This window comes from Hipposideros armiger, unplaced genomic scaffold (genome assembly GCF_001890085.2).
Source record: "Hipposideros armiger isolate ML-2016 unplaced genomic scaffold, ASM189008v1 scaffold_141, whole genome shotgun sequence".
In the NCBI taxonomy this organism is placed as follows: domain Eukaryota; kingdom Metazoa; phylum Chordata; class Mammalia; order Chiroptera; family Hipposideridae; genus Hipposideros; species Hipposideros armiger.
The window spans coordinates 2,166,261-2,191,154 of NW_017731491.1; the positions used below are offsets into that span (position 1 = coordinate 2,166,261).

Below are 24,894 nucleotides of genomic sequence, written 5' to 3' on the forward strand. Positions count from 1 at the left end.
TGCGGCAACCAGAGCGTCACACGCAGCGGTACGCGCTGACCTAAGCGCGGAGGCGGAGCCTTCTCTGGGCCCATCCCCTCCTGTCCCTAAATGGGCAGCGGCGTTGGCGTCGGCATCCGAGATGGGCTCTGGGCGTGCACAAGACCCACGCAGTAGGCGGAGCAGGCGATGAGGTGTCAGGCAGGGTCCTAGGTGTGACTGTTCTGCAGCTGGAGCAGATGCACCTGTATGCTTGGGCCTCCCTAGAGGGGTGGGTTGAGATCTAGGGAAAGCTTGTGTCAAAAAGTATTAACATGGGCGGGCCGAGTGGCTCAGTTGGTTAAGAGCTCACTCAAGAGTTTGAGCTCTGAGCAACAGCGGTTCGAGTCCAGCCCGAGCTGAGCAGCCGCTGAGCTGCCAACAGGTAGCAGGATGGCTCAGCTTAAAAAAAAAAAGTATTAACAATAGCCAAATTTACGTGCAAGTGCCCTTCTAAGTGCTTGATTCCTCAGGACAACACTACCAGAAAGGTACTATTACTGTCCCCGTTTACAGGTGAGGAGAAGGAGGCAGAGGTTAGGAGATTTGTTCAAGTCCAATGCTAGCATGTGATGGGGCCGATTTTCACCAGGCAGTTTTAGCGTAATGTCATTCATCCAATTAATATTTGCTAAGTGCTTGCTGTATACCAAAACTGTGCTTTTGTTGAGAAAGTGAACAAGGCAGAGACCATCTAGCCCTTAGGGAACTTAGGGTCAAGTGGTGGTGGTGGTGGTGGTGGTGGTGGTGGTAGGTGGGTGAGTGAAGGAGACAGAGGCAGGCCATTAGAATTGAAAGGGCTGTGAGAGGTGAAACACAGGATTGTTGAGATTACACCAGGAGGAGGTTCTAAACTGAGATCTGCAGGGGGCTGAGAGGGGAAGGCTTTACCAGGCACAGTGAATGCAAAGGTGCATTTGGGGAACTGAAAGAAGTGACTGGGGCATGAAATTTGGGAGCTAAGGAGCTATAGGAGGGCTGGGTTGGGGCCAGATAATGCAATTCCTGGTGGGTGATAAGGTGTTTGCAGTCCATCTTAAGAGTACACGTGGGCACTTAAGGGTTTTAAGTAGGGTTGGTGTTTGAAGGCTCACTCTGACATCTGGGTGGAGAGGGGATGAAAGGGACCAGAGCAGAGGCAAGGAGGCCAGTTAGGAGGCCTCTGCAGAAATCCAGGCAAAGATGGACTAGGACAATGGTGAGAAGGGGGCGGGGGAGGATGGATTCAGCAGCCACTCACTAGGTAAAATCAGCAAGACTTGTTGACTAATTGGCTGAGGGAGTAAGAGGGAGGAGGGGAGAAAGCCACCCAGGTTTCTGGCTGGGGAGCCTGGGTGGACAGTGCTGCCTTCAGGAGAACACAGGACAGGCATATATGCACAGGGGAAGATAATGATTCCAGTGTTGGACTTGAGGAGCACGCAGATGATGGTTAGGGGACTGCCCAAGATAGGGATTTAGGAAGGGGGTGTAGAGCAGGTGGCTGTATTGCTATCATGCCATGACTAGTGTTCCAGGACAGCCCTGAGTATTACACGTGTTGGCCACTCATTCATTAAATCCTAGAGTAGGAGCAGGGATTGCCCCAGAGATCTATGCCTAGGCCCTGCGAGAGAATGTCAAGAGAAGAGATATTATGACCCAAAGTCCAAGATTAAGTGAGTGGCCTGGACCCTGGTCCCCTGACCCCTCTCCCCCACCCAGTGTAGGGTTTCTTTTCTCCGACATAATATCGATGAATAGTTATTTACCAATGACTCTGTGCTGGCTTTCTCCAGGAAATAACTAAACCCTGCCGTCTAGGAGCTTGCAGTCTATTTGGGAAAACTACATTTACTCTTTCAATAAATATTGATTGAGCTCCTGGCCCTGTCCTAGGCCATTTTCTAGGCACTCAGGATACAGGGGTGACCAAGAAAACTAACGTCCTTCCCTTGCTCAGCGTGGGGAAGCAGAATATAAACAAATACAGAATTGACTTCAAGTCGTGGTCACTATTATATTATGAAGAGGCTGAACAGAGTGACTTTGGACAGCGGTGGGCGGAATCAGCTGCGTGGTCAGGAAAGACTCTTAGAGGAAATGATGCTTAGACAGAGACCTGAATGACCAGAGGAATTGCTAAGCTGGCTTAGTTCATAAGAGTTGAAACAGGGAGTTTGGAGGACCGTGTTGGGCACCTGGGGAAACATAAAGCAAAACAACAATCAAAATACCTGAGAATCAGCCTCTGCTCTGAAAGCACTCATGGAGAGCAGACCTTGCACTTGCAGAAAATTCTGGTAGCTTGCAATAAAGGTGAACGTGTGTGACACAAAGAACAGTGCTGGGGGGAAATCTGAGGGCAGGTGTCCTAGGCTGGAGAGATGTAGGGAGCATCCAGGACAAGGGGGATTTGAGCCAGATTTGGCTAGAAAGAGAGAACAGCACCTTGAGAGGGAAACTAGCGTATGCAAAGGTGCAGAGGCAGGATTCTAGAGGATAGAATTTGGGGGGTGGAGAGGCCAGAGTAGATTGTCTGGTTACAGCGTGAATGGTTCATATTGTGGGCGCACACACAGGAGGGACTGAGGGTGGGGTCCTGAGTGCCAAGCTAGAGAACTGTACCTCTGTTCAATGGGTGGGGGACAGCCACTTGAGGGCCTAAAGGAGCTCCTATTTCTCATCACCCAGATTCAAGTATTACTGAGATTTTGCTACTCTTGCTTCATCTCTTTTCTGAAACATTTTTATTTTTTTATTTGTCTATTATAGTGGACATTCAATATTATATTAGATTCAGGTGTACAGCATAGTGGTTAGACATTTATATAACTTACGAAGTGATTCCCCCCATAAGTCTAATGTATCCACGTGACACCATACATACTCATACATCATGTCATCTTACTGCTCCATGTTTCAGTGAGCATTCTAGAAATATGGATGTTTTCTCACAAATCCACAATGCTAATATCATTCTTATCAAAATTCATAATTTCTTGATATTATTTCATGCCCTGTTCATATTCAGATTTCTCTAATCATCTAAAATATTATTTTATAGTTTCTTTTAGGTAAATTTAGTATCTGAACAAGGTCGCATTTTTTTTTCCTTCACATTTTATTTTTAGTTCTGTTTCTTACATTTTACTCTAGCAAGCTTTGCTTCCGGTGTGCATAGGAATGAGCCCTTACATGCAGGGGCCACAGCACTCTCCAACTTTGCCTCACTGAGCCTCACTGTGTGAACAGACCCCCTAGTGCCTGATGCCCTGGAGTCCCAGCCTTACCACTTGCTACCTGTGTGACCTTGTGCGAGTTACTTAACCTCTCTGTGTCTCAGCTTTTTCATTTGTAAAGTGGGGCAATGATAGTTCCTGCCCAGTGGGATTGCTGGGAATCAGTGATAGTGCTGGCTTCAAGGAAATGTACATAAAGAAATTTTGTGTAATATATGGCACATTTACATATTATTGTTGGGAGGCAGGGACATTATGAGGAAGGAGGGATGGACACTACTGCCCCTCAAAACTACTTCTAAATGCTCCAGGCTTAAGAGAAGAGAAAGGAGTGAATCTCCAGTGTCATAGTGATCTTTCTGTCACTCATGTCTCCCTTTCTTTGTCTCTCTCCTTCTCTCCATCGGTTGGTTCCTCTCTATCTTCTCTCCATCTCTCTAGCTCCCTCTCTGGCTCTCTTTCTCTATCTCTCTGTCTTTCTGTCTCTCCCTTCTATCTCTTTATCTCGCCTCTCTGTCTGTCTCTTTCATTTTCTCTGTATCTCTCTGTCTTTAATCTCTCTGTTATCTCTCCTCTCTGTTTCTCTGTATTTCCCCCTCTTTACCCCTCTTTCTGTCTCTCCTTTTTGGCCCTCTCTCTCCCCATCCTCGTAGTCAGTCTGTGTCACCCTACTCTGGGTAATGCACCTTCAGTTTGCGTTTCTTTCTTCTTCTCTTTGAAGCTGTCCCCTTTTCCCCTGTCTGCTCTCAGTCCTCTCTCTCTCCCTCCCTCCCTCCTTCGTCTTGGTGTCTGTGCATCTCTCGGTTCTGGCCCCCACATTGTTTCTCCTGGCTGGCTGGCCCTTGTTACTGCCTCGGTCACACAGCCACACCTGTAACCCATCTCTGGGTATCTCGGGGAGACTGTGTTTCAGTTTCCATCTTCTGCTCTGTCCCTTCCTGGCTGGTGACAGCATGCTCTTCTCCCAGTTTCTGTATCAGTCTGTTTCAGCCTCCTTTCTTTTTATTTGTCTCTCTCTTTAAAAATTTCATCCTCCAAATATTTATTGAGCAGCTGTTCCATGCCATGCACCATTTGAGGCACTGGAGGGATCACGGTGACTAAGGTGGAACATGTGCCAGCTCTCAAGGAGCATTCGTTCTAGTGGGAAGACAGACAATAGACAAAAGAAGAGACAAACATGTGACCCTGGCTGCCCGGCTCGTCCCACGGGGCAGAGGAGAGTGTTGGTCAGGCCAAGCCATAGGCACGGACTCAGGCCCATGAGGGCGAGCTGGCTCTGCCCAGAGCTTTGCCTGATAATTCCTTGTCCCTAAATAGGGACTGTGGGCCACTCTAGAAGCCAGACTCAATAACATTCATTATGCACCAGGCCGGGGGAGACACAGGTAAAAAGAAAAAGGTTCCAGCCCATGTAGAGTCACAATCTAACGCAAGGAAAATATGACATCTGCTGGAGTCAAGCAAATAGACAGTGGGTGCTTTGGGTGCCCAAAGAGGTGAGGAGGCACTTCACCTCCTTTCTCTCCCGACCTTTGACAACGTTTGGCCTACATAGGGCTTAAAGCTATTTGAGCAGCTGTGTTATTTTAAAAACATTTTTTGAACCAACATTTGAAAATGGGGATATTTTATATAAAACTCAGGATTTCCAGCTTCTCTTGAAAAAAGTCAGAAGATCTGGCAACACTGGGCTCTTTCCCACATGGCCATAATTGGTTGAAGCTGTGTTAAGACTGCCCCGAGATGGGGGCTGCAGCCTCCAGGTCCCCACGGTTCCCACCAAGTCCTTATGTGTCCCTGGCACAGAGGTCAAGGTCTAGCTGCCCCTGTAGTATCAGTGAGCTTATGCTGTGGCTCTCCTTATATTAGAGAAATATTCTCCGTGCTGTTTCTATCAAACAAAGGGAAATGAAAGTAACAACAAAGGAAGTGATAGAGCCCCAGCTTTTGAGTTTGTGGTCCTGACAAGTAGGACATCCATCTAGCATCTCTCTGCCCTGGCTACTGTGTGGAGAAATGGGGGAAGGGGGCAGCACCGCTCATCCCTTCCCCATCTGGTGCCCAGGGCCATCCATCTCTCTCCCCTGGGCCTCAAGCCTCCTCCACCCCAGCAGGGTCAGGGGCCTCAAGGCAATCAGGCGGCCCTCTCCCCTCGGTGGTGGTGGCGCTCTCCCTGGGGCTTCTCTGGTGTGTGTGTGTGTGTGTGTGTGTGTGTGTGTGTGTGTGTGTGTGCGCGCGTGCAGGGGGGGCAGTTGCTCTCTCTCTCCTGCTGCCACTGCCCAGGGCCCCTGGCAGGAGGGTGGCCAGCTTGGTTGGAAATCTGTAGGAGGAACAGTCATGCCCATGACCACTGCCTTGAGACAAAAGAAAAGGGGCAAGGATGAGCTCCCTCCCTTAGAACCAGAATTCATTGGCAGCCCTGTCTGCCGAGCCAAGAAGCCCCTTACTCTCTCCCTTCCTCACCTCTTCAAATGGCAGTGCAGAGGCCAAACCAGCAAAGCTAAGCCATGGCAGATACCGTACGGGGAGGGGTGGCGGCCAGAGAGCACGTTTTGGACAAGTAACAGGGAATCTGGGCAAGGGACAAGGAGCAAGGGGATGTGTGACACAAGGACAGGAGCTGAGGAGGAAACAGTTCTTGTCATTCTCAGCATACGTTTATTGAGTGCTTACTGGGTGCCAGGAAGTAAGCCAGATGCCAGAAAGAGCAAGAAGGCAGGAAGAGTCAGGGCCAGCCACCAGGTCATCAGTGACACTGTCTGACCCTGGTTAACACAGGCAAAACTTTGGGGGCCTGGGCTGGGTCCTTGGGCAGGGCTTGCCTAGGCCTTTCCAGCAACAGAAAGGGAGTCAGTGAGGAAAGACCCTCTCCCTCTTCTCCATCCAGGTAAAGAGGCACACAGACAAGCCCTTACGCACTCCTCTAAACATGTTAACACCTGACACGCCTGAAATACATCTCACACCTCAACACATGCACACACGTACACACACACACACACACACACACACACACACACACGAACACACAGGCACGGCCAAGCAGTTTTATAAGGAGGTGGTGTGGAGCCGCTACCTACATGCCATGATCTGAGTCACCCTCCTCAACATAAATCTGTCAGAGTGCCTGAAGATCCACTATTTGGAGATTATTTTAAGAATCTTTTTGGCCAAGTGTGTTATCAAAATGTGAAAGACATGAAAGTGAACAAGGGGACTTCTTAAGGCTTTTGCTAAGAGGGGTAGGGTCAGCAAGAAACAAACCTCACTTCCTTTACTTGACCACGAAGTCAGAGCTGCTTATTATACAAGTGGGGATAGAGAGGTGGGGGTGGCCCTCGTTCCCTGTGCTATCTGCACTCCTCTAGGGTCATACAAATAACGGTGTCACTTGTTAAGTGCCTATTAAGAGCTAGGTACGCTACTGTGCAAATGCATTATATCTGTGTTCGGGGAGCCTCACAATGAGAGCATTATCTCCACTTTACAGATAAGGAAACTGAGGCTCAAGACTTGCCTAAGGTCAGGGCAGTATGTGGGGTGAGGCCTCTAACCTCTGCTGTTCCCCTTGGCCCAAGGAGATGGAGCCTCACTCTGGGAAGGACCGATCAGGGACTGGGAGCTGCTAGGGGCCGCCAGTGCAGTCTCAGATCGGCCCACGGGGCTGAGAATGACTCACTTCAGAGCTGTGCAGAGCAAGGGACATGAACGGTGGCGCCATACTGGCAGGCTACACCTGTGGAGGATGCTGCTTCTCCTTCATGACTCTCAGGAAGCTCCGTCCTCACCCCAGGGCTTGGATAGTGAGGCAGGACATGGGCCTGCTCTGCCTGCAGAGCCCGCCTGCTCACTCTGACGACCTCCCTCTCCGGGGACAGGCCACAGCTTGTGGAAAACCAACCCCTCACTCCTGGGCTCCTCATAACCCCACTATCTATATTTGGGGAAAATGGGCTACTACCCTTGAATTGGGCCCCTGGTAATTAGACCAGATGAGGCGCCTCACTACAAGAGCCATCATATTATTCTCCAGAGGGCGGAAGCTGTTACTAAAACAGCCCCTTGAAGCTTGATCCTGTTGAGAAGACTTCTCAGAGCTCTCACAGGCGCCCCTCACCACAAGATGCCCACAGCCTGACCCCACCTCCCATCACCCACCCTATCTGCTCAAATTCATACAGGCTGACATGCAAGTGCATCAAAAACTCCACTGGGGGGCCGGCCGAGTGGCGCGATGGTTAAGAACTGGCTTGGGATGCCAGAGGACCCCAGTTCGGATCCCACATATGAGGGCCAGTGACACTGCCCTCCACAGCTAAGATGCTGAACAACAGCTCAACCTGGAGCTGGACTGCCTGAGTCGCTGGCTACAGCTTAGGCTGCAGCCCCTGCTGCAGTGGGTTGCCATGGGCTACCGTATGTAGCCAGCAGCCAGCGTGAGCGGCCAGCAGCCGCAGTGAGCGGCCGTCCAGAAGCCGGCGACTGATCTGCCTCGCCTGGGAAGAGCGCAATGATGGTGCCAACTTGGGCCAGTGAATGAAGCAACGTCCTCCACAACTAGACTGAAGAACAAAACGACAGCAACTTGTCTGTTCCCCTTGCCCCAATTCCCCAGCACTGTTCCCATCCCCCCAATTCCCCAATAAAAATCTTTAAAAAAAAATGCAGCTATCTGCAAGAAAACATTGTTGTAAAAAAACCACAAAAAAACAAAAAAACTCCACTGGGCTGAATGTGTTTGTGCTGCTGTCTGGGACAATCCTGCACATGTACCCCAAATACTGGATGTTCCCCCATTTTCAGTGTTCTTGGGGTCCAGGGCAGTGTGAGGCACTCCTCAGACTGCACAGCCCAGGGCCAGGATGAGGAGGGCTCGAGTAGAAGTTCTTTGGACCAGGCTGATACTAGGTATGAGAGAGGAAAGGAGACGGAGCAAAACAGAAAAGCACGCACAAGAGCCTGCAACCTTATCTGTGGCTTTTAGGAATTAGAACCTTCCCTAGTACTGGCCCAGGCAGCAGGAGCTGCAAGCAGAGGCCAGGAGGGTCTAGAGGAAGCCAACAAAGGACCACCTAGACCTGAGTCCAGACTAGTGAGGAGAGGGGCTCCTGGCAATTCTCATGAGACTGGCTTAGCCCCACTTCTTCACTCTGATTGAAACCACCTGCTCTTTCCCACCAGGACCCTGGAGGACAAGGAGGAAGATGGAGAGCCATGGCCACTTGGTGCCCGCGGTTCCTTTCTCATTCCAGGGCACTCCTCTCAGGGGTTAGGGTGGCCAGAGAACTGCTTCCCCAAGAACCTATCAGCCTTCAGGGCTAAGACGACTTTACTAAGTGGAGATCATCTCCTTCTCCAAGGAATCTCTTGGCTCCAATTAAGTGGTGCCTGGGTTTGCATCCCTTCCTCAGGCTGCTGCTGTCTTTCTGCTCCCAAAGTCTGGTGGCCCCTGGGGCTACTGATCCGAAAGGAATGTCCTCATCTAGAGGGCTTTCTTTGGTTACTCCAGTGATGTTAAGACCCATATACAAGTCCTGGCTTTAATCTTGAGCGAATGACTCCACCTCTCTGGGCCTCAATTTTTTCCCAACTGTGAAACAGAAATGATAGTATCTATTTAACTTTTGGATTTGTTATCATGATCCAATGATGATAATAGGAAAATATGTAACCTATCAACTCTGTACGTCAGAGCAGAATGACTGGCCCCTGACAAGGGGGTGGGGGTGCAGTAGGTAGCCGACCTACCTGGTACCCTGCTCCCATTTTCATGAGTCTAATCCCCACACACTGTTGGCCCTAGACTGATTTCCAACCTGAACTCGTTTCTTGAAAAAACTTTTTTTTGTTTTTAGCTGAGCCATCCTGCCACCTGTTGGCAGCTCAGCGAGCTAAGGGGCTGGGACTTGAACCGCTGTTGCTCAGAGCTCGCACTTTTGAATGAACTCTTAACCAACTGAGCCACTCGGCCAACCCTTGAACTTGTTTCTCAATGCCTGCTTCTTTCCACAAAGTTCCCATACCCTGCAGGTAGGTAGGTAGGAGACAGCAGCTTCTACTTCGGCTAGGGGCGGGGCCTGGGCACTGCGGCAGGATAGCACAGGCCATGTCTGTAACCTCAGTGTTTTCCCAGCTGGAAGGGCCCCTGCTAATCAACATTTCCACAAACTGTGCTTCTTTGTCAGTGGGTCTCAAACTTTGGGCGGGGTGGAGAGGTGGGAGGAGACACACCAGAATCACCAGGTGGGGCTCAACAACATATAGGCTGCAGGTTCCCTCTACATCCAAGTTAATACCTGGAGTCTACAAGTTTAACAAGCACCGAGGAGCTCCTGCGGCGGGTGGTCATTGGGCCACACAGGGATGAGGGTTCTGATTGTTAAAACCATTCCTCCGCAGGGTACCACACCCCATCTTGGAGAGCCACAAAGCCCAGGAGTATGCCAAAAAGTGCTGCAAGTGCTTGCTGCCAAGAAACATGCTTGACTTTAACTCAACATTTCCAAAATATGCCTACAAAACTTTTTTAAATTAGAATACCCATTAACATCTCACATAACTAGTGTTCTGAGGAATGGTTTGGGAAATGTTGATCTCATTCTCTCCTTTTTGAAAAATGTTTTAAACAAATAGTTTTTTGTTTTTTTATTATTTGAATGGACTGAAGCCTAGGAAGATTAGGTATGTTCAAGTTGCTCAATTACTGACACAGAACTCGAATTTGGGCCTGGGTCTGTCCCTTCCTGTTCTCTGTCCATTCCCCACCACATTCTACCTCTTGTCTCTTTGAGCCTGAGGCTCTCCAGGGGTCAAACCATGTCTTGAACTCAGGAGGAACACCCAGGATAGTTGACCAGGGACAGGAAATCTGAGTCAGGGATGAAAGTGGGTCAGGGTTAGCCTGTTTGGCTGGGAAAAGCAGCAGAGGAAGCGGTGGCCCACCTTTCTAAAGAAGATGTCTACACAAGCCTAATTTGTTTGGGGATGGGTTGGGAGAGTAAGGTCTTCTCCTATCCCACTGGTCCCTTCCAAGATGGCAATCATCCAGAGAGACTGTGAGCAGCTGGGTACGACTGAAGTTGGTCAGAGGCAGAAAATCTTGTCTTGCTTTTTCTCAAGCTCAAAACAGGTACATGTAGCCCTTAATTGATATGCTAGTAGGGACAATCCTTACCAGGAGGAAAATGGATTTATTGCTTTATAAAAAGGAGTCTGATAAAACTTAAAAGAAAAAAAAACAAAACAAACCTATAAGCCTAAAAATCCACCCACCCCTCAGTGCTCCCAGGAAGTTCCAGACACATTTCTCAGGGCAGTTCTGGTGAATTTGGTAAACCAGGCCTGCCTGGCAAAGGAAGGGGGCAGCCTCTCTCAGTAAACAGCTTCAGGGCCCTGGAGGAGTCTACCAGCAGGGGGCACTGTGGCATCACAGCCTCAGACAAGCTCCAGAACGAGCCAGGTTGGCTCTAGGGTGCTGAACCCGGGGCAGGCCAGACTAGCTCCTGGGTGGCTCTGGGAGAATAAGAGCCGATACTCAGAGCCCACCCCCCACCCCCACCCCCACACACATCTCCCACACATATTGTATGTACACACCCACACATACACACACCCCTAGGCCCCTCACATTCTACCTCCCCACCCAGGCCTGGACCTCTGTGTCTGTCAGCCACAGCCTCACTTCAACCCCCACAAAAACAGCTGTGTGTGTGTGTATGTAAGGGGGGTTCCTGTTGGTGCCCCTTAAATTCCCTTCAGGTCGCAGACTGGGTGAAGAGTGGGAGTGGAAACTTACTCCCCTGTTAGGCCCTGAGGGAGGAGGTGAGGGACTGATCAGCTTTGTCCATGGCTCCCGAGCCTCCTGTGACCGTCCGGCCCTCCATCCACTCCCCAGGCTTTAAGCCAGGGGGGCTTCTCCACAGGCCTCTACTGGGAGGACAGGTTGTGGACAGGCCACAGGGGGCAGGAATTACAAAGGAGTTAGCACCAACAACAGGAAGCGGGTCCTTCCTTCCTCAGGCAGCTTCAGACTGGCCAGGGGAGGAGGTGAGGGGCCAGGCGAGGGGGATGCAGACAGTGCAAGCCTTTGTCCTCAGGCAGGCGTGGTCAGCGGGCATGCGGTCGAGGGGCAGAGAGTGGACAGTGGATGGCTGACCCCTCTGCTTTGGCAAGAGGCAGAATTCAGATACTTGAGGGTGAGATACTCCTGGCTCCTCCCGCAGGCACCATGGAACCTCAAGGCTCCAGGGCTCCTCAAAGGTGGCAGAGCAAAGCCTAAGGCAGCCCTGTTTCCAGCAATAGGAGAATCACATGTCCGGGCCCTCTGTCGTCCTTCCATAGCAGAGCTCCAGGACCAAGGCAGGACCGAGGCCCTGGGATGGGGCGTGGACTCCAACATGGTAAAGGAGAGGCTCCTGGGGGTGCGTGGAGGTCCTCTGGGGTTGGGAGGACGACACTGATGAGTCACTGAAGCAAGGGCAGGAGGCCAAAGTTCTGAGGTGTGGGCGCTACACGAAAGCCTCCTGGTTGGATGAGCCGTTGAGCTTGAGGAAAAGCTTGTCGTCTTCCCTCTTCTGCTGCAGCTGTTTCTCCAGCTGGCGCCGGTACCAGATGAGGTAGAGAGGAAGGCAGAACCCCAGCATGCTTACGCCAAGCAGCCCCACATTCACCTGGGGTGGCAGGGGTGAGAGTTGCCATCACGTGAGGCAGGGAACCAGGCGAGGGATTATGATCTTTTGCAGAGCCCAGCTCAAGACCCTTCCTCACATGGATGTTTGGGAAAGAGAAGGTCACAGAAAAGGAGAGGAAAAACTGGAATGTTTAAGAGGCTGGAGGGCCACATTCCAGCACCAGAATTCCCCAGTTGTCTATAGGCCACCCAGCAGCCCTCAGGGCTGGCCCTCCCCGCTCCACCCCACTTCAGACCTACTGATCTGAATCTCCACGCGTGGGTCACGGTCAGCAAGTAGGTTTTATTTATCCCCAAATCAGGTGCAGAAAGGACACTTTTCTCCTCCTGCCTGGCCACCATTCACAAAGGGACAGTGAATTCATTTTAACCAAACTTTCCAAACTGCCTGTCCTCGGGACTCTGGAAGCCCCAGAGCAATGCCTCTCAGCTCCCAGCCAGCAGAGTGGGGTAGATGCCCATAACCCACTGCCCCCTGGCCCTTCTTACCCAAAGAGGGTCTCCATGGAGGGGACCCATCATGGCCAGAAACAGAGGCTGCTGCAGGAGAGCGAAGAGAGCACTGACCAGAGACTGCAGTCCTGTGAGGCTGCCGAACTGGGTGGAGGGGTACCTGCCGGGGCAACAGAGAACCTGTAACTGAAGGTGCTGCTCTCAGGCTTTACAAATGCTCCTTGGCTTCAGCCTGGCCCCAGGTACACTGGTGTCCCAAGGCCGCACCTTTGGTGCCAGAGATGAGGCAGGTACAGCCTCAGAAAATAGGCAGGGTGCCTGCCTTCGGATTACTTTCTGTTGAGCAATTCTGCAAAGTGAATTTCTCTTTCAGACCATCTGAGGCCCCAGACTCTGGGGAGGACCCCACCCTGCCCAGGTGTGCCCTGGGCCTGTAGGTGTCTGGCTAAGCTGAATGGAAAGTGTGGTGCCAGTGGGAGTCTGCGGTTTGGGAAACAGGCCTAGGAAGCAGGTTGGAGATTAGGCCTGGCTCTGTTGCGCCCTCATCCAGAGGAGCGTTGTGTAATCACGGAAATGCAGCATCACAGCTCTCGGCTGACTCCCTCAGACCCTGCCAGGGCAGCCGCAACTTCCTCCAGGCCTAGGGGCTGGGGGACGTGCAGACCTGGAATGACTCCCCATGCAACGCTGGGGAGAGAGTTACGGCAAAATCTCAGAAAACGTCAGGCTTTGGGGCCCGAGAGGTGGGAAGGGGCTCCCAGCAGGGAATCAGCTGGTCTTCGGTCAGAGAGAGACAGCAGATGGTGTTTGGATGCCAGTGTTTGAGCCAAGCCCTGGCCCAAGGAGGAAGAACACTGTGGTTCCTAATGCAGAGGAGGCAGGTTTCACTTTAACCAAGGCCTGTGAAAGCTGCGGGCAGAATCGGGCCCCACAGATTCTGGGTGAAAACCGTCTGCTACATTCTGGGCTCAGTTACCCATGTCTCTTCCCCTGCTGAGGGCCATTTAAATGTCAACATTTAGCTCTGGGCGGCCAGAATCCACCCCTGAGCAACCAGAGGCAGCCAGGACTCGGCTGGGCAGCAGCCCCCAAGGCAATGAGTTGCATGGGGCACTGACTCTGCTTGGGAGAACTGACTTCATGTTAAATGCCAAGACTTGTAGGCACCCAACTGTCTGCCCACTGACCCACCTCCCGCCAGGGATGACCTTCCCCTGACACAACCAACAGGAGCCCTGGTACCTGTCCCTTGATGCAAGAGGAACCCTGAGGGCAGGCTGGCCCCCCTTAGGACCTCAGTCCCACCACAAACCTCCCTTAAGTCGTTCCCTCACCCTCCGTCACCAGGCCACCCACAGCACCCAGGACTTACACAGCGGCGTACAGGCCCCCAATGGCAGAGTGAATGAATCCTCGCACAATGGTGTGCAGGATAAAGGAGACGATCTGCGGGAGCGAGAGCATAGCGTGAGCAGGAGACTGTGACAACCCTCACCTTGTTCCCGCAGCCCACAGCTCCTGGGGTCCTGTGCAGTGGGAGCATTGGCAACCCAGAGCTGGCTTGTGCCAGCTCTCCAGGGCCAATTCTTGAATTTTTAGGAATTTCCCAGGCCAGCTGTTAAACACATTACTAAAAACTTTATAAACTTACAATTAAACAAATTATATTAAAAATAAAGATAATGAACACTCAAAACTTGTCACTTCCTAATTATTTTACTGTTTTACTATTATCTGTGCTCTTAAGGTTTTTTATGGCATATATATACATATATACAAATATATACACACATATACACATACACACACACACATATACATACACACATACACACACACACACACACACACACACATATATATAAAATTAGAAATACCATATGATGGTGTGTTACTGTGATTCTCTTTTCAACTCCACAATTGATGACATAATATTGACTGAAATTAGCCACAAGAGTATTTACACCATAGAAATTGGCAAATGCTAAAAATCAGGGCACCCCCACCCCCACCAAGAGTCTGTTAAATATGCATTGGAAGCACTAAGCAGGAGGTCACTAATCATGACTGGCTCTCTTGCCTTTGCTAACATGAGGGCTGTGCCCAGAGGTCTCCCTACCTGGTCACCCAGGCCCTACTGTCCCCTCCTTAGGAATGCTCAGCTCCTGCTGGCAGGTTTACAAGCCCTGAGAAGCACTTGTTAATGATTTGAAAGGCTTGAGAGCTGTCCACTTTGTCACCAGGACCCTTTGTTTGTTCTTTATACACAGCCCTGCCATCCTGCTCAGCAGCTAGGACCTGCTCTGAGGAATGTGAGAGGTGGAGGGGACAGAGGCCGCTCTCTGCAGTGTTGAAAGAGGGCTGCACCCGAATGTGCAGGCACATACTTGGACAAGCTCCCCCTTTCCACTTCAAATGCCTTGTTGCTTTTTCATAACTTTTCTTTCAATGAGAACTAAACAAACAAACAAAAACCAAAAACAGATGACTGTCCCCATTAAGAACTGTCCCTCGATTGGACAACGTGGTCAGGGCAGGGGTCTGTCAGTTTGCAGAAAGGACAGCTACCAGAAGGCCGGGAGGGCTCCAAGGAGGTAACAGCACTCCTACCTGGAACTGGTACAAGTTTCCAATTGTTGACTCTGGTCTGCACGCACAGTGTCGGCACATACAAGTGATAGTACCCGTGGGTGGTGGTGCACACCTGGGAATTCAATGTACCTCAACACGTGGGCACTTGTAAAAAAAGAAGGAACGCTTGCTTTCCTCCTAGATCTAGCCCAAGATACCATCTGGCCTTGGGCTACGCCCATCTGGAAGCAATGCCATCCCTCACGTCCTTGCCAAGTTTGTAAACTTGGGGGTTGGGGTTAGAACACTTTCATGGACCTAAGAGTGGAGTCAGGCAGGTGACTAAATCTACCTCGCTCACAATCTCTGCCAAAAGTCAGGTTTCAAAAGCATCAGAAGCCTTGTGGAATGGGATTAAACTTTTGAACCCAGATGCCAGGCGACAATCATAATCTTTTCCCACTCTCTCCAATTGGAGACCCCTGTAGGCACGTTTGTATCTGTTTAGTTTCCATCAATGCCACAGATTAGCCAGACCTCTCTGGACATCAGATGTCAGCTATTTGAGCAATGCAAAATAAGTAGCCACAAGGCCTGACATAGTTCTGGAAAACAGTATGACGATGGTATTCGTGGTATGCAAATGCACAAAAGACCAAGAGCAACGATATGCCTTCGTAAAGAGTCTTCCGTGAAAGGCAACCCCAGTATCATTTACAGCTCACTCCCAGCACCAAGCACAGAGGCTGGTAGGTAAAGAGGCGCTTGATAAATAACAGTGGGCTGGTTAGTTGGTTGGTTGAATTAAATGAAGAGTTACCATTCTCTTCGTTGATGGCTTTCATGACACATCATGCACCTTTTGGTCTCGTTGTCCCCTCCCTCACCTGTCCTCTCCCTCTCCCCACACCCACCTGTAGAGGCAGGTTGGGAATGAGGCAGGTCACCCCAAAGCCCACGAGCAGCACATTTGTGAAGGCAAAAGCCCGCATGGCGTTGGTGACCTTCTGGATCTGCCGGTCCCGTTTCTTCTTCTTCTCACCTCTGTGGAGACACAGAGCACACACTGGAGCTGGGAGCTCCCTGGAGGAGGATGGGCTCTCCCAAGAAATCAGGTCTGGCGAGTCACAGGTTGTAGACAACTCAAGGCTCAGCGACCACCCAAGCACGTCTTAGGGACTGGCAGAGCTAGACCAGCACTCGGGATACTCCCACTGTACCCTCTTGACTCAGCGCTGGGCGTGAACCTCAGGGGAGAGGTCAGATACAAGATGGATGGTCGTCAGCACACTGCACTGCTTCAGTGAAGACTGAGCTCAAAGGATGGGGAGGGAAGGAGCAGAGTGTGCCCAAGTTAGGACGTGGCAAAGCCTCACTTCATCATCATTAGCTTCAACTACATCCAAATCCTGCAGGGAGCGAACGATAAGGCAAATAATAAACCAAATAACGGAGGGAGCGGATTTCCCCTTGGCGGGGGGGGGGGGGGGGGGGGGTGAGCGGGGGTGAAGGAGAAACAAATATGCAGTAGATGGAACCCGAATGGGCACAAATAACCTCTTGGCGGTAGGGCCTGACCTAGATAACAAAGCATTCTCTATAATTATTTCCTTGTGGATTCACTATTACTGATTCTAGTCTCACCGCCCACAGAGACACCCCATGGGCAGTTGTAGGACATTGAAGAATGAATGCCAAGTGCTGGGAGGTGTGTAAAGAGTCCCAAGCCCACCACGTCCTTACTGTGTGACCTCAGGCAAGCTACTTAAACTCCTAGCTTCAGTTCCCACATCTGTAAAATGGGTATCACATTAGTACACACCTTATCGAGGTGTCATGAGATACTATGCGGTAAGTGCTTGGCACAGGGCCTGATACAATAAACAGTAACTTGTTATACTAAGGTGGAGTCACAAAACGCATTTCATTCATCCTCTGATCTTAGTGCCCGATGTTTATATAAAGTAGGGCTCCAGTACCTCATTCATGCTCATGGTCATGAACAAATCTATTAACACCTCTTAGGGTTATAGCAACTTCCTAGTCCCACCGTGTGGGATGAGACTTCTAGGCCAGCAGCACTGCTTAAGGTCTTTCATCCATTGTGCTTCTCACGCTAAGGATTTGAGTGTGGTCCTAAAAGCAGAATGGTTTGATATCCAATGTCTGCCAGACCTTCTTCTGGTTTCTCCCCTTCTTTCATCCAATCCAGTGCTTCCCAAAGTTCAGCCTATCAAAGAATTTCCACGAAGAAGTGACAGACCTAAGTGCATGCTGAGCTGAGTGAGAGAGTGTCTTACAGCCCTTAGGAGAGTAGCCTTGAGCACAACCCTCTCTGGCCTCTTCTGCTGACTTTAAAAAACCTCACCCACCCACCGTGTCCCTGCCTAACATCTAACGCGGGGGTTTCTTTCTCCACAGGCTGGGCCCCAGGGCACAGGTCCGGCCTACGCACTGGTTGGTGTCTTTCTCCTCGGGCTCATCAGAGGCATCTTCACACTCCTTCAGCCTCCAGTCCATGATGTAGCCGATGACAGGGGCTGTCAACAGGCAGAGCAGCTGGAGCACGCCGAAGATGGAGGTGTAGAGGCTAACTGGGAAGGAAGATGGGCAGTGTCATAGGTGGCTCCTTGCAGAGGCCTGGGGCAGGCGCCGGGCAAAGTCTGAGACCCCACAGGCTCTTCTGGGGTCTTCCCCAGACCTCTTCTTGTCACTGTGGGTCTCGAGGTGACCGCAGAGACCTTAACCTCTAAAACCAAAGCTGGAACAAGAAGTAGGCACCCTATTCTCTTCCAATGCCCTGCTTTTTACCAAGAAACAACTAATGAAATCCAGTATGTTACAGTGGCCACCCCCAGCAGCTCCAGGAAGCCTCTACGATCTGGGAACCACAAAATTACAAATTCTGGGACTGAGGCTTTGCGTAAGACTGGCCATTAGTTTTCTGCTCTAGAAATATACCAGGAAGGCACCACTCACAGGGGTTCTGACGTAAGGGCTTCAATCTTCAAAGAACCTTAAAATTAAGATGGGACTTTTTGGACAAACAGAAACTGGAAGTGGACTGCCCCACCCCCAACCCACAGTTTTGGACAAGAGGGATATTTGGAATTCAAGGCAAAGCGTTTCTACAGAGACTGGCTGGGAGGGAATGTTGCAATATTCCCCAGCAATGTCACCCTGCTTACCAGTAGCCATCACTGCATCAAGAAAGCAAAGTGAAAAAAACAGAAAGGAGCGAGGTTAGCAGCAGCAATCTCAAAGGTGGTTATAGGGAGAGGGGACATGGAGGCAGGCTAGCTCTGGACCCAGCACACATGTCATTTCCCACCCAGACCTGAATCTCAGAGCACCCATGGGTGGCTGAGAGGAGGCGGAAGAGGGCCTAACATGGGTGCCTGATGACGTTTTCCTGTCTGCTGGGGCCTCAGTCATGTGCAGCTGGTACCCTGTCACAGGCAGGCTGATGAATCAGGCCTATGACTTGCCAAGGACCGTGATGGGGAAGTGGTGTGGGTACAGAAGACCTGGCAGAACTCATTGTCGTGTGGCCCGAGGGACACTGCTCTGGTATAGTTGCACTCCAAGGGCAAGAGAGGTCAAACAATCCACCCTGACCTCCAGCTAAGCATCGGATACCATGGGTCTCCACAGACAGCCAGAGCTGGTCTCCTGTCCACCCCACCAGCTCCCTGACCCTGAAGCCACCCCTCTGGGCACATCTGGGGCTGTGGGTGTCATGTACAACATCTCACCGGAGCAGGATGGGGGAAAACCAATGCCCTGTAAGCTTGAATTTCCTGGCCCAACTTCCTCTACTTCTTGAAACTGACTTCTTTGAATGTGGGAAACAGTTGGAAAAAATTCCTCTTGGACAGCAAAAGATTTCTCAGACAACTCAAGTAAAAAGCCACGACTCAGCAGCAGGGAGTTTGCATTCCAAGGGCCAGTGAGGACCCTTCTCTGCATACTTCAGGGTCTCCACCTTTCTGGGCCTGAGAGTTTATAAGAGAGGGTGTTCAGACATGATAGATCAGCTTTCCCCAAAGTTCAGTCCACAGATTTTAGTGAGTGTTACATAATAGAAGTGTTCCTATAGGGGCAGCTGGTTAGCTCAGTTGATTAGAGCGCAGTGCTCATAACACCAAAGTTGCCAGTTCAATCCCCACATGGGGCACTCAGCTGCACCCTCCACAGCTATTGGGTTGTCAGAAAAGTCATGATGCATTTTTGCAATGAAAAACATAGAAAAAATACGTCATGACTTTTCCGACAACCCAACAGATTGAAACAACTACTTGACTTGGAGCTGATGGGTCCTGGAAAAACACACTGTTCCCCAATAAAAAAAACCCCAAAACAACAACAACAAAAAAAATGTGTTCCTGTAGTAGAAATTTGGGGGGACATCACTGGACTCAACAAAGCCAAATAGGTTATTTTTTCCTGTAGGGCTCTCTTAGGGCCTTTACTATGTCAGCATTCATTATGAAATTTTCCAAGGGCACATGATAGTGCTTCTCCATGGGATGCCCATTTTCACAGAGGAACCACCGTTGTCTGGGTCTCTTTGTCATCCTTCCCTTTTGTTAAGGCTAGAATTCTCATGCCCTTTAAAAACTGTATTTGATTCCTTACAATCCCTAGGGGGAAACAATTAAACCAACAAAAAAGTTGCACACCAACGAGACTGCCAATAAAAAGGATTTACCGAATGTGTTTGTCCGGTTACGGATGACTAAAGCTGACTCAGCTCAGGCCCTGAGGAAGTACTGACTTTCTTTTTTTTGTAGAATCAAAACCTCTAATCTGCTAAAGACCTTCTATGCTGTTTTGGAAAGTGGCGTGTGGGTTATCTGTTCTGTTTACCAGACTTAACAAGTCTGGACTGGATTACATAAGTGAGTGAGGAAGATTCGCCGGCTTTACTTCCAGTTCAGGGTACAGATCCCAGTGCAGACCAAATTGCCCCAAAGTCTCCAGCCACAGTGGCCCAGGCACCCCCTTCGGCACCCAGCCTTTCTGTGTACCAACCCAGCAGTTTCCCAGGGGATTCTTGGCGCTGGGTTTGATCGGCTGTCTTTCAGCAGGTTCTCAGGTGGAGTACTCTGTTCCATGCAATGTTTTCATTTACAAACACACGTCAACCATCCCCTTTAGGCAATGAAAAACATATACCTCACAGCCCAAACACATGTAGTTATTTTAGTCCTCTCCTCCCTCCTAAACTGGGAAACTCTAATGCGGACATGAAAGAACAGTTGGGGCTGGCTATGACTAAATGGCTCTGACCAGCAACTAGTCCCTCGGACTCTGTCATTTCACGACACTCTGGTCCAGCCCAGCCTAACACCATAGTAGTGGGCTTGACCTCAGGTGGCAGGAGTGACCACTGTTTGGGCCTGAGGTGTGTGGGGGGGTGCCCTCCTGTGAGGCTGTGCACGGAGGTCCAGGGGCCACCTACCTACGCGCTGGTCGCCGCTGACCAGGAATTTGAGGATGTTGTTCATGGCGCCCATGTAGAAGATGAGCCGCAGCTGTGTAACACACATGGTGACGAGGCTGAGCAGCAGGATGGGGCTGAATATGCTGTGCATAAAGGAGGGGGCCGCTGTGGGGAGAAGGCCACAGGTGGTCAGGGAGAACCGAGGCTGGTACCGCCGTGGCTCCCAGCCCACCAGCCATCCAAGGACCCAGGGTGTGGGGAGGGGAGGCCGATTTGCTGACCAAATCATTCTACGCTGGATGCAACGATGGGCCAGGTGAGGTTAAAGGGGTGGATGCAGGAGTTGGGTCACCCAGCTGTGTAAAACAAGCTGGGTGAATCCCTTACCCTCTCTGAGCTCATCAGTAAACCAGAGTGCTCATCAGTAAGCCAGGGTGAATGGCACAGCCTGCCTTTTTGGAATGAAGTGGGAATTAAGTGCGACAATACCCACAAGGCCCTCAGCCACAGTGCTGTCCCCTAGGCCCGGGCTAAAGCTTCTAGGATTGGCTGCCCCTCCCTATCTTGGGGGTGTGGGTGTGGGTATGGATGCAGACACGCCTGCTGACATCTCAGGCAGGCCTGGATGGCAAGGGCCTCAAGATGGGTACCTGCAGCGTCTGGCTGGCACTTCACCTCCAGGTCAACCGTGGACAGGCACAGCTTGTGGCCCTCCTGCAGCGCTGCTTGCTCCTTGGTGCTCCTCATGGAACTGCCCACGCTGAGGCGGCGTCCCACCGTTGTCACCTGCTTGTAGAACTGCTTCCCTGTGATCTTGTGGTCAAAGCCCAGCCAGCTGAACTTGATCTTCACCCTGGAGGCCACAGGAGTGTCCGTCAGCGCCGCCTGGGGCCCTGGCCGGGGTAGGGGTGAGGGCAGACAGCATGTCCACTTACGAGTAGTCCATGTCCTCTGGCCCTGGGAAGGGCTCCAAAGGCCAGTTAAAGAAGCAGTTGAGGAAAACCAGCCCAGAGCAGGCGGCCCAGACCACAAGGATGACGATGAAGGAGGCACCAAAGTCATAGATGACCTGAAAGACACAAGGGGGTAAGGGCAGGGCCAGTGGGTAGAGTTAGCACAGGAGAGCCAGGCAGACAGCAGCAGGAGGCATCTGGCAGCCCTGCTGTCCCTGTGCCCAGCTGCATGAGGCGGCCCAGCCCTGACAAGCTGGTGTTCGGTCATCAGGTATCCCATATCCTGATTATCCCAAATTCCCCTGGCATGTCATTAACCCTCTGTGCCTCTATTTTGAACCAGATGTCACTTCCTTGGGGAGGACTTCCCTGACCACCCCCATGACTGCCCTATCACTGGATCACAGTGAATAGCCCTGGCTGAGAATATTGACATCTTGATTCATTTATTTGTCCACTGTTAATCCAGCTCCCTGAGAACAGGGACCTGTTGGCCTTGTCCACTGATGTTGCTCCAGCACCTTGAAGAGCACACATAATAGGAGCCAAAAAATACTCGAGGAATGAAACAGATGGCTGTCTCACTTTGCTCCTCTGTGAAATAGGCGTAACACTGGCACGTGCCCTCATGGTGTTGTGGTGGGGGTGAAGCAGGTGTGTTCCTGGTAGAGTGCTCAGTGGTGGTGGGGGGGGAGGGGGCTGCTGAGCACGAGCATGTTGGCTGTTATTGTCATTTTACCGTTTATTTCCAGCACAAGAGTCCCCAGAGTGCTGGCAGGCAGCTGCCCAGCTCCCCAGAGAGGAGACCAGCAGCTAGACACTGAGATAGGATGATGAGGCACGTGTAGGCTTCTCTACACTCCAGGAGTATGAGAGTCCCTACAAGTCCACAGGATGCCTGGCCCTAGACCCTCCAAGTACCTCGATTCCCAGGTGACCAGCCCACATCTGTGACTCCTTCTCCTCATCTATGGCCTCCCCACACACCACACACCTCAGGAAAGGGGATTTTACTTGCTGCTGGTGTCAGAGGAAGGAGAAGCCCCTTCTGAGGCCCTGGCAGGAGCAACAGGATTTGGAATGGGAACTGGAGCTGATGGGCTATGAGGTGTTTGATTCCTGCTGACCCTGTGTGACTTCCATGGGCTCAGAATCCTGCCTGGGAGGGAAACAGCTGAACCAACTTGGCTGAGAGCAGCACTTTGGCTGATGGGGAGTAACAGCCCAACAACAACAGACCTGAGGGTGGGGAGACTGGAGTTGGGCTCCGGATGGGGAACAAACTCACCCACCCCCTTTCTCTACCCCAGCCCAGAAATGCAAAGGCATCCTGAGGTGACACCCTGTAGTGATATGCTTGAATTTCCCATCCCCCATGGCCCAGGGGGTTTCTTTTCTTACTCCCATGATGCCCAGGTGCATCCTCCCAGGTGTGGGTTGTGGGGAGAGGCCAGCCCCGGCGCCCACAATTCCCTCTTCAGGGAGGATTGAAGAAGCCTTGAGAGAGGCCTCTGTTCAGATACCGGTATAAAATATATGTGCTGGAAACTGGTGGGCCACACCCTCACCTTGATTCCGGGGAAGGTGACTGCTGAGGAAGCATAGGAGCCAATCATCAAGGCAATAAACGTGGACCGAAGGTCACCAAACATATTGGGCAGCTGCAAGACAAGAAGCAAAGGAGACTTCAGCTGAGAGAAAGGACAGAGGACTGATAAAGGAGGAGGGGAAGAGAGGATTAGGACATCCTTAGGCACCCTTTTTTATCTGCTCTCCTCAAGTAATTCACAGGGGAATTAGTCCAGGGGATAATTACTACTAATTGAAAGTTTTTCCTTCCTGGGCTGAGGTTGATAAGGGGAGGGGAGGAGCATGAGGCAGAATTCAGACTCTGGATGTAAGGACAAAGCTATTGGGCTTCCTGGTTAGCAGTGGCCAGGGGCCTTCCTATCTTCGCAGTATTACACAGAGATGCCAGCGAGCAAAGCTGGGAGCCTTGCATCCCTCAAAGGGAGCAAGCCTGTTAAAAATAAGAATCTATTTGGGAACAAGAGTCATTTTATAAATAAAAATATCAGTGTCCCAGAAGGACCAGATGTCAGCAAAAGCTACTTTCGGTTCTGAGGGAGTAGATTTCTGGAAGGTGCCAATCAGAATTCTATAGTACCCTCAGGGCTGACAAGGAAGCTGGCCTGGGATTTCTGCTTCTGAATTTCCAAGTGCTGGAGGGCCTTCCCCTTTCCACCTGGTGTTTTGCTCCAGCAATTGCACCAGAAAAGGCCAATGGTAAGAAAGGCTCAGGCTCTCCTCCCAGCGAGGTCACACTTTTCCATCTCACATAGGCTCATTCTGGGTCCATCCAACACACACTTCAAAGCTCAAACCCTTAGCAATTCCACACAAATCTAGGCATGGTAAAACAGGATAATGCAATCACAGATTCAAAAACAGATACGGAGCAAAGTACATCCCCCAAACAGCCAGTCACAACTTCTCCCACGAACTTCAAGAGAAACTGCACCCATGCTGTGAAGGTTTTCCACCCACACCCACAATATTACCGACATTGAGGATGCTCTCTGGATAGCTATGCTGATCTGTTTTGTTGAATTCAGATTGTTGATGTGGACCTAATCTATGTTCCCTTCCCCTATTTGTCTGCAATCATTTTGGGGTTTTATCAACAGAAGCAGTTTGAACTTGGCTACATACCTGGTCCCCATCATTTCTGCCTATTTTGTGCACAATTAAAAATGAGTAAGGCATACATCAAATCATCATGTTGTACACTTAAAACTAATGCAATGGTATATCTCAATAAAACCGGGAAAAATGAGTAAGGGACATCATCAAAATTCTTGATGGTGTGCTTCAAAGGATACCATCAAGAAGCTAAAAAAACAGGGCCGGCCGAGTGGCACGATGGTTAAGAACTGGCTTGGGACACCAGAGGGCCCCGGTTCGGATCCCACATATGAGGGTCAGTGACACTGCCCTCCACAGCTAAGATGCTGAACAACAGCTCAACCTGGAGATGGGCTGCCGTGAATCGCCGGCAACGGCTTAGGCTGCAGCCCCTGTGGCAGTGAGTTGCCATGGGCTACCGTGTGTAGCCAGCAGCCAGCGTGAGCGGCCAGCAGCCGCAGTGAGCAGCTGTCCAGAAGCCGGCAACTGATCTGCCTCGCCCGGGAAGAGCGCAATGATGGTGCCAACTTGGGCAGTGAAGCAACGTCCTCCACAACTAGACTGAAGAACAAAACGACAGCAACTTGTCTGTTCCCCTTCCTCTAATTCCCCAGCGCTGTTCCATTCCCCCAATTCCCCAATAAAAAATCTTAAAAAAAAAAAAGAAGCTAAAAAAACAATGCACAGAAAAGTTTTACAAATCATACATCTGGTAAGGGATTTGTATCTAGGCTACATAAAGAACTCCTACAATTCAATAATAAAGACATAAATAACCTATTTTTAAAAAGGGCAAAAGATCTGAATAGACATTTCTCAAAAAAATATATGCAAATGGCCAATGAGCACATGAAA

The 24,894-nt window shown here is 50.8% G+C and overlaps 1 protein-coding gene across 5 annotated transcripts in view; it reads right to left on the reverse strand.

Annotated features, from left to right (window-relative positions):
• Positions 1–9,143: 9,143 nt before the first annotated feature.
• Positions 9,144–24,894, reverse strand: part of SLC43A2 (solute carrier family 43 member 2) — a 40,129-nt gene continuing 24,378 nt past the window's right edge. For 2 of the 5 annotated variants that reach the window (XM_019650506.1, XM_019650507.1), the window contains exons 6-15: positions 22,923–23,015; positions 21,337–21,470; positions 21,052–21,254; positions 20,420–20,566; positions 18,144–18,155; positions 17,411–17,549; positions 15,870–15,999; positions 13,757–13,830; positions 12,421–12,544; positions 9,144–11,911 (exon numbers count right to left, since the gene is read on the reverse strand). In XM_019650506.1, coding sequence (XP_019506051.1) covers positions 11,750–11,911; positions 12,421–12,544; positions 13,757–13,830; positions 15,870–15,999; positions 17,411–17,549; positions 18,144–18,155; positions 20,420–20,566; positions 21,052–21,254; positions 21,337–21,470; positions 22,923–23,015 — 1,218 coding nt within the window. In that variant the 3' untranslated portion in view covers positions 9,144–11,749. The remainder of the gene's footprint in view (positions 11,912–12,420; positions 12,545–13,756; positions 13,831–15,869; positions 16,000–17,410; positions 17,550–18,143; positions 18,156–20,419; positions 20,567–21,051; positions 21,255–21,336; positions 21,471–22,922; positions 23,016–24,894) is intronic. The other 3 variants (XM_019650510.1, XM_019650508.1, XM_019650509.1) reach the window with 2 other exon arrangements.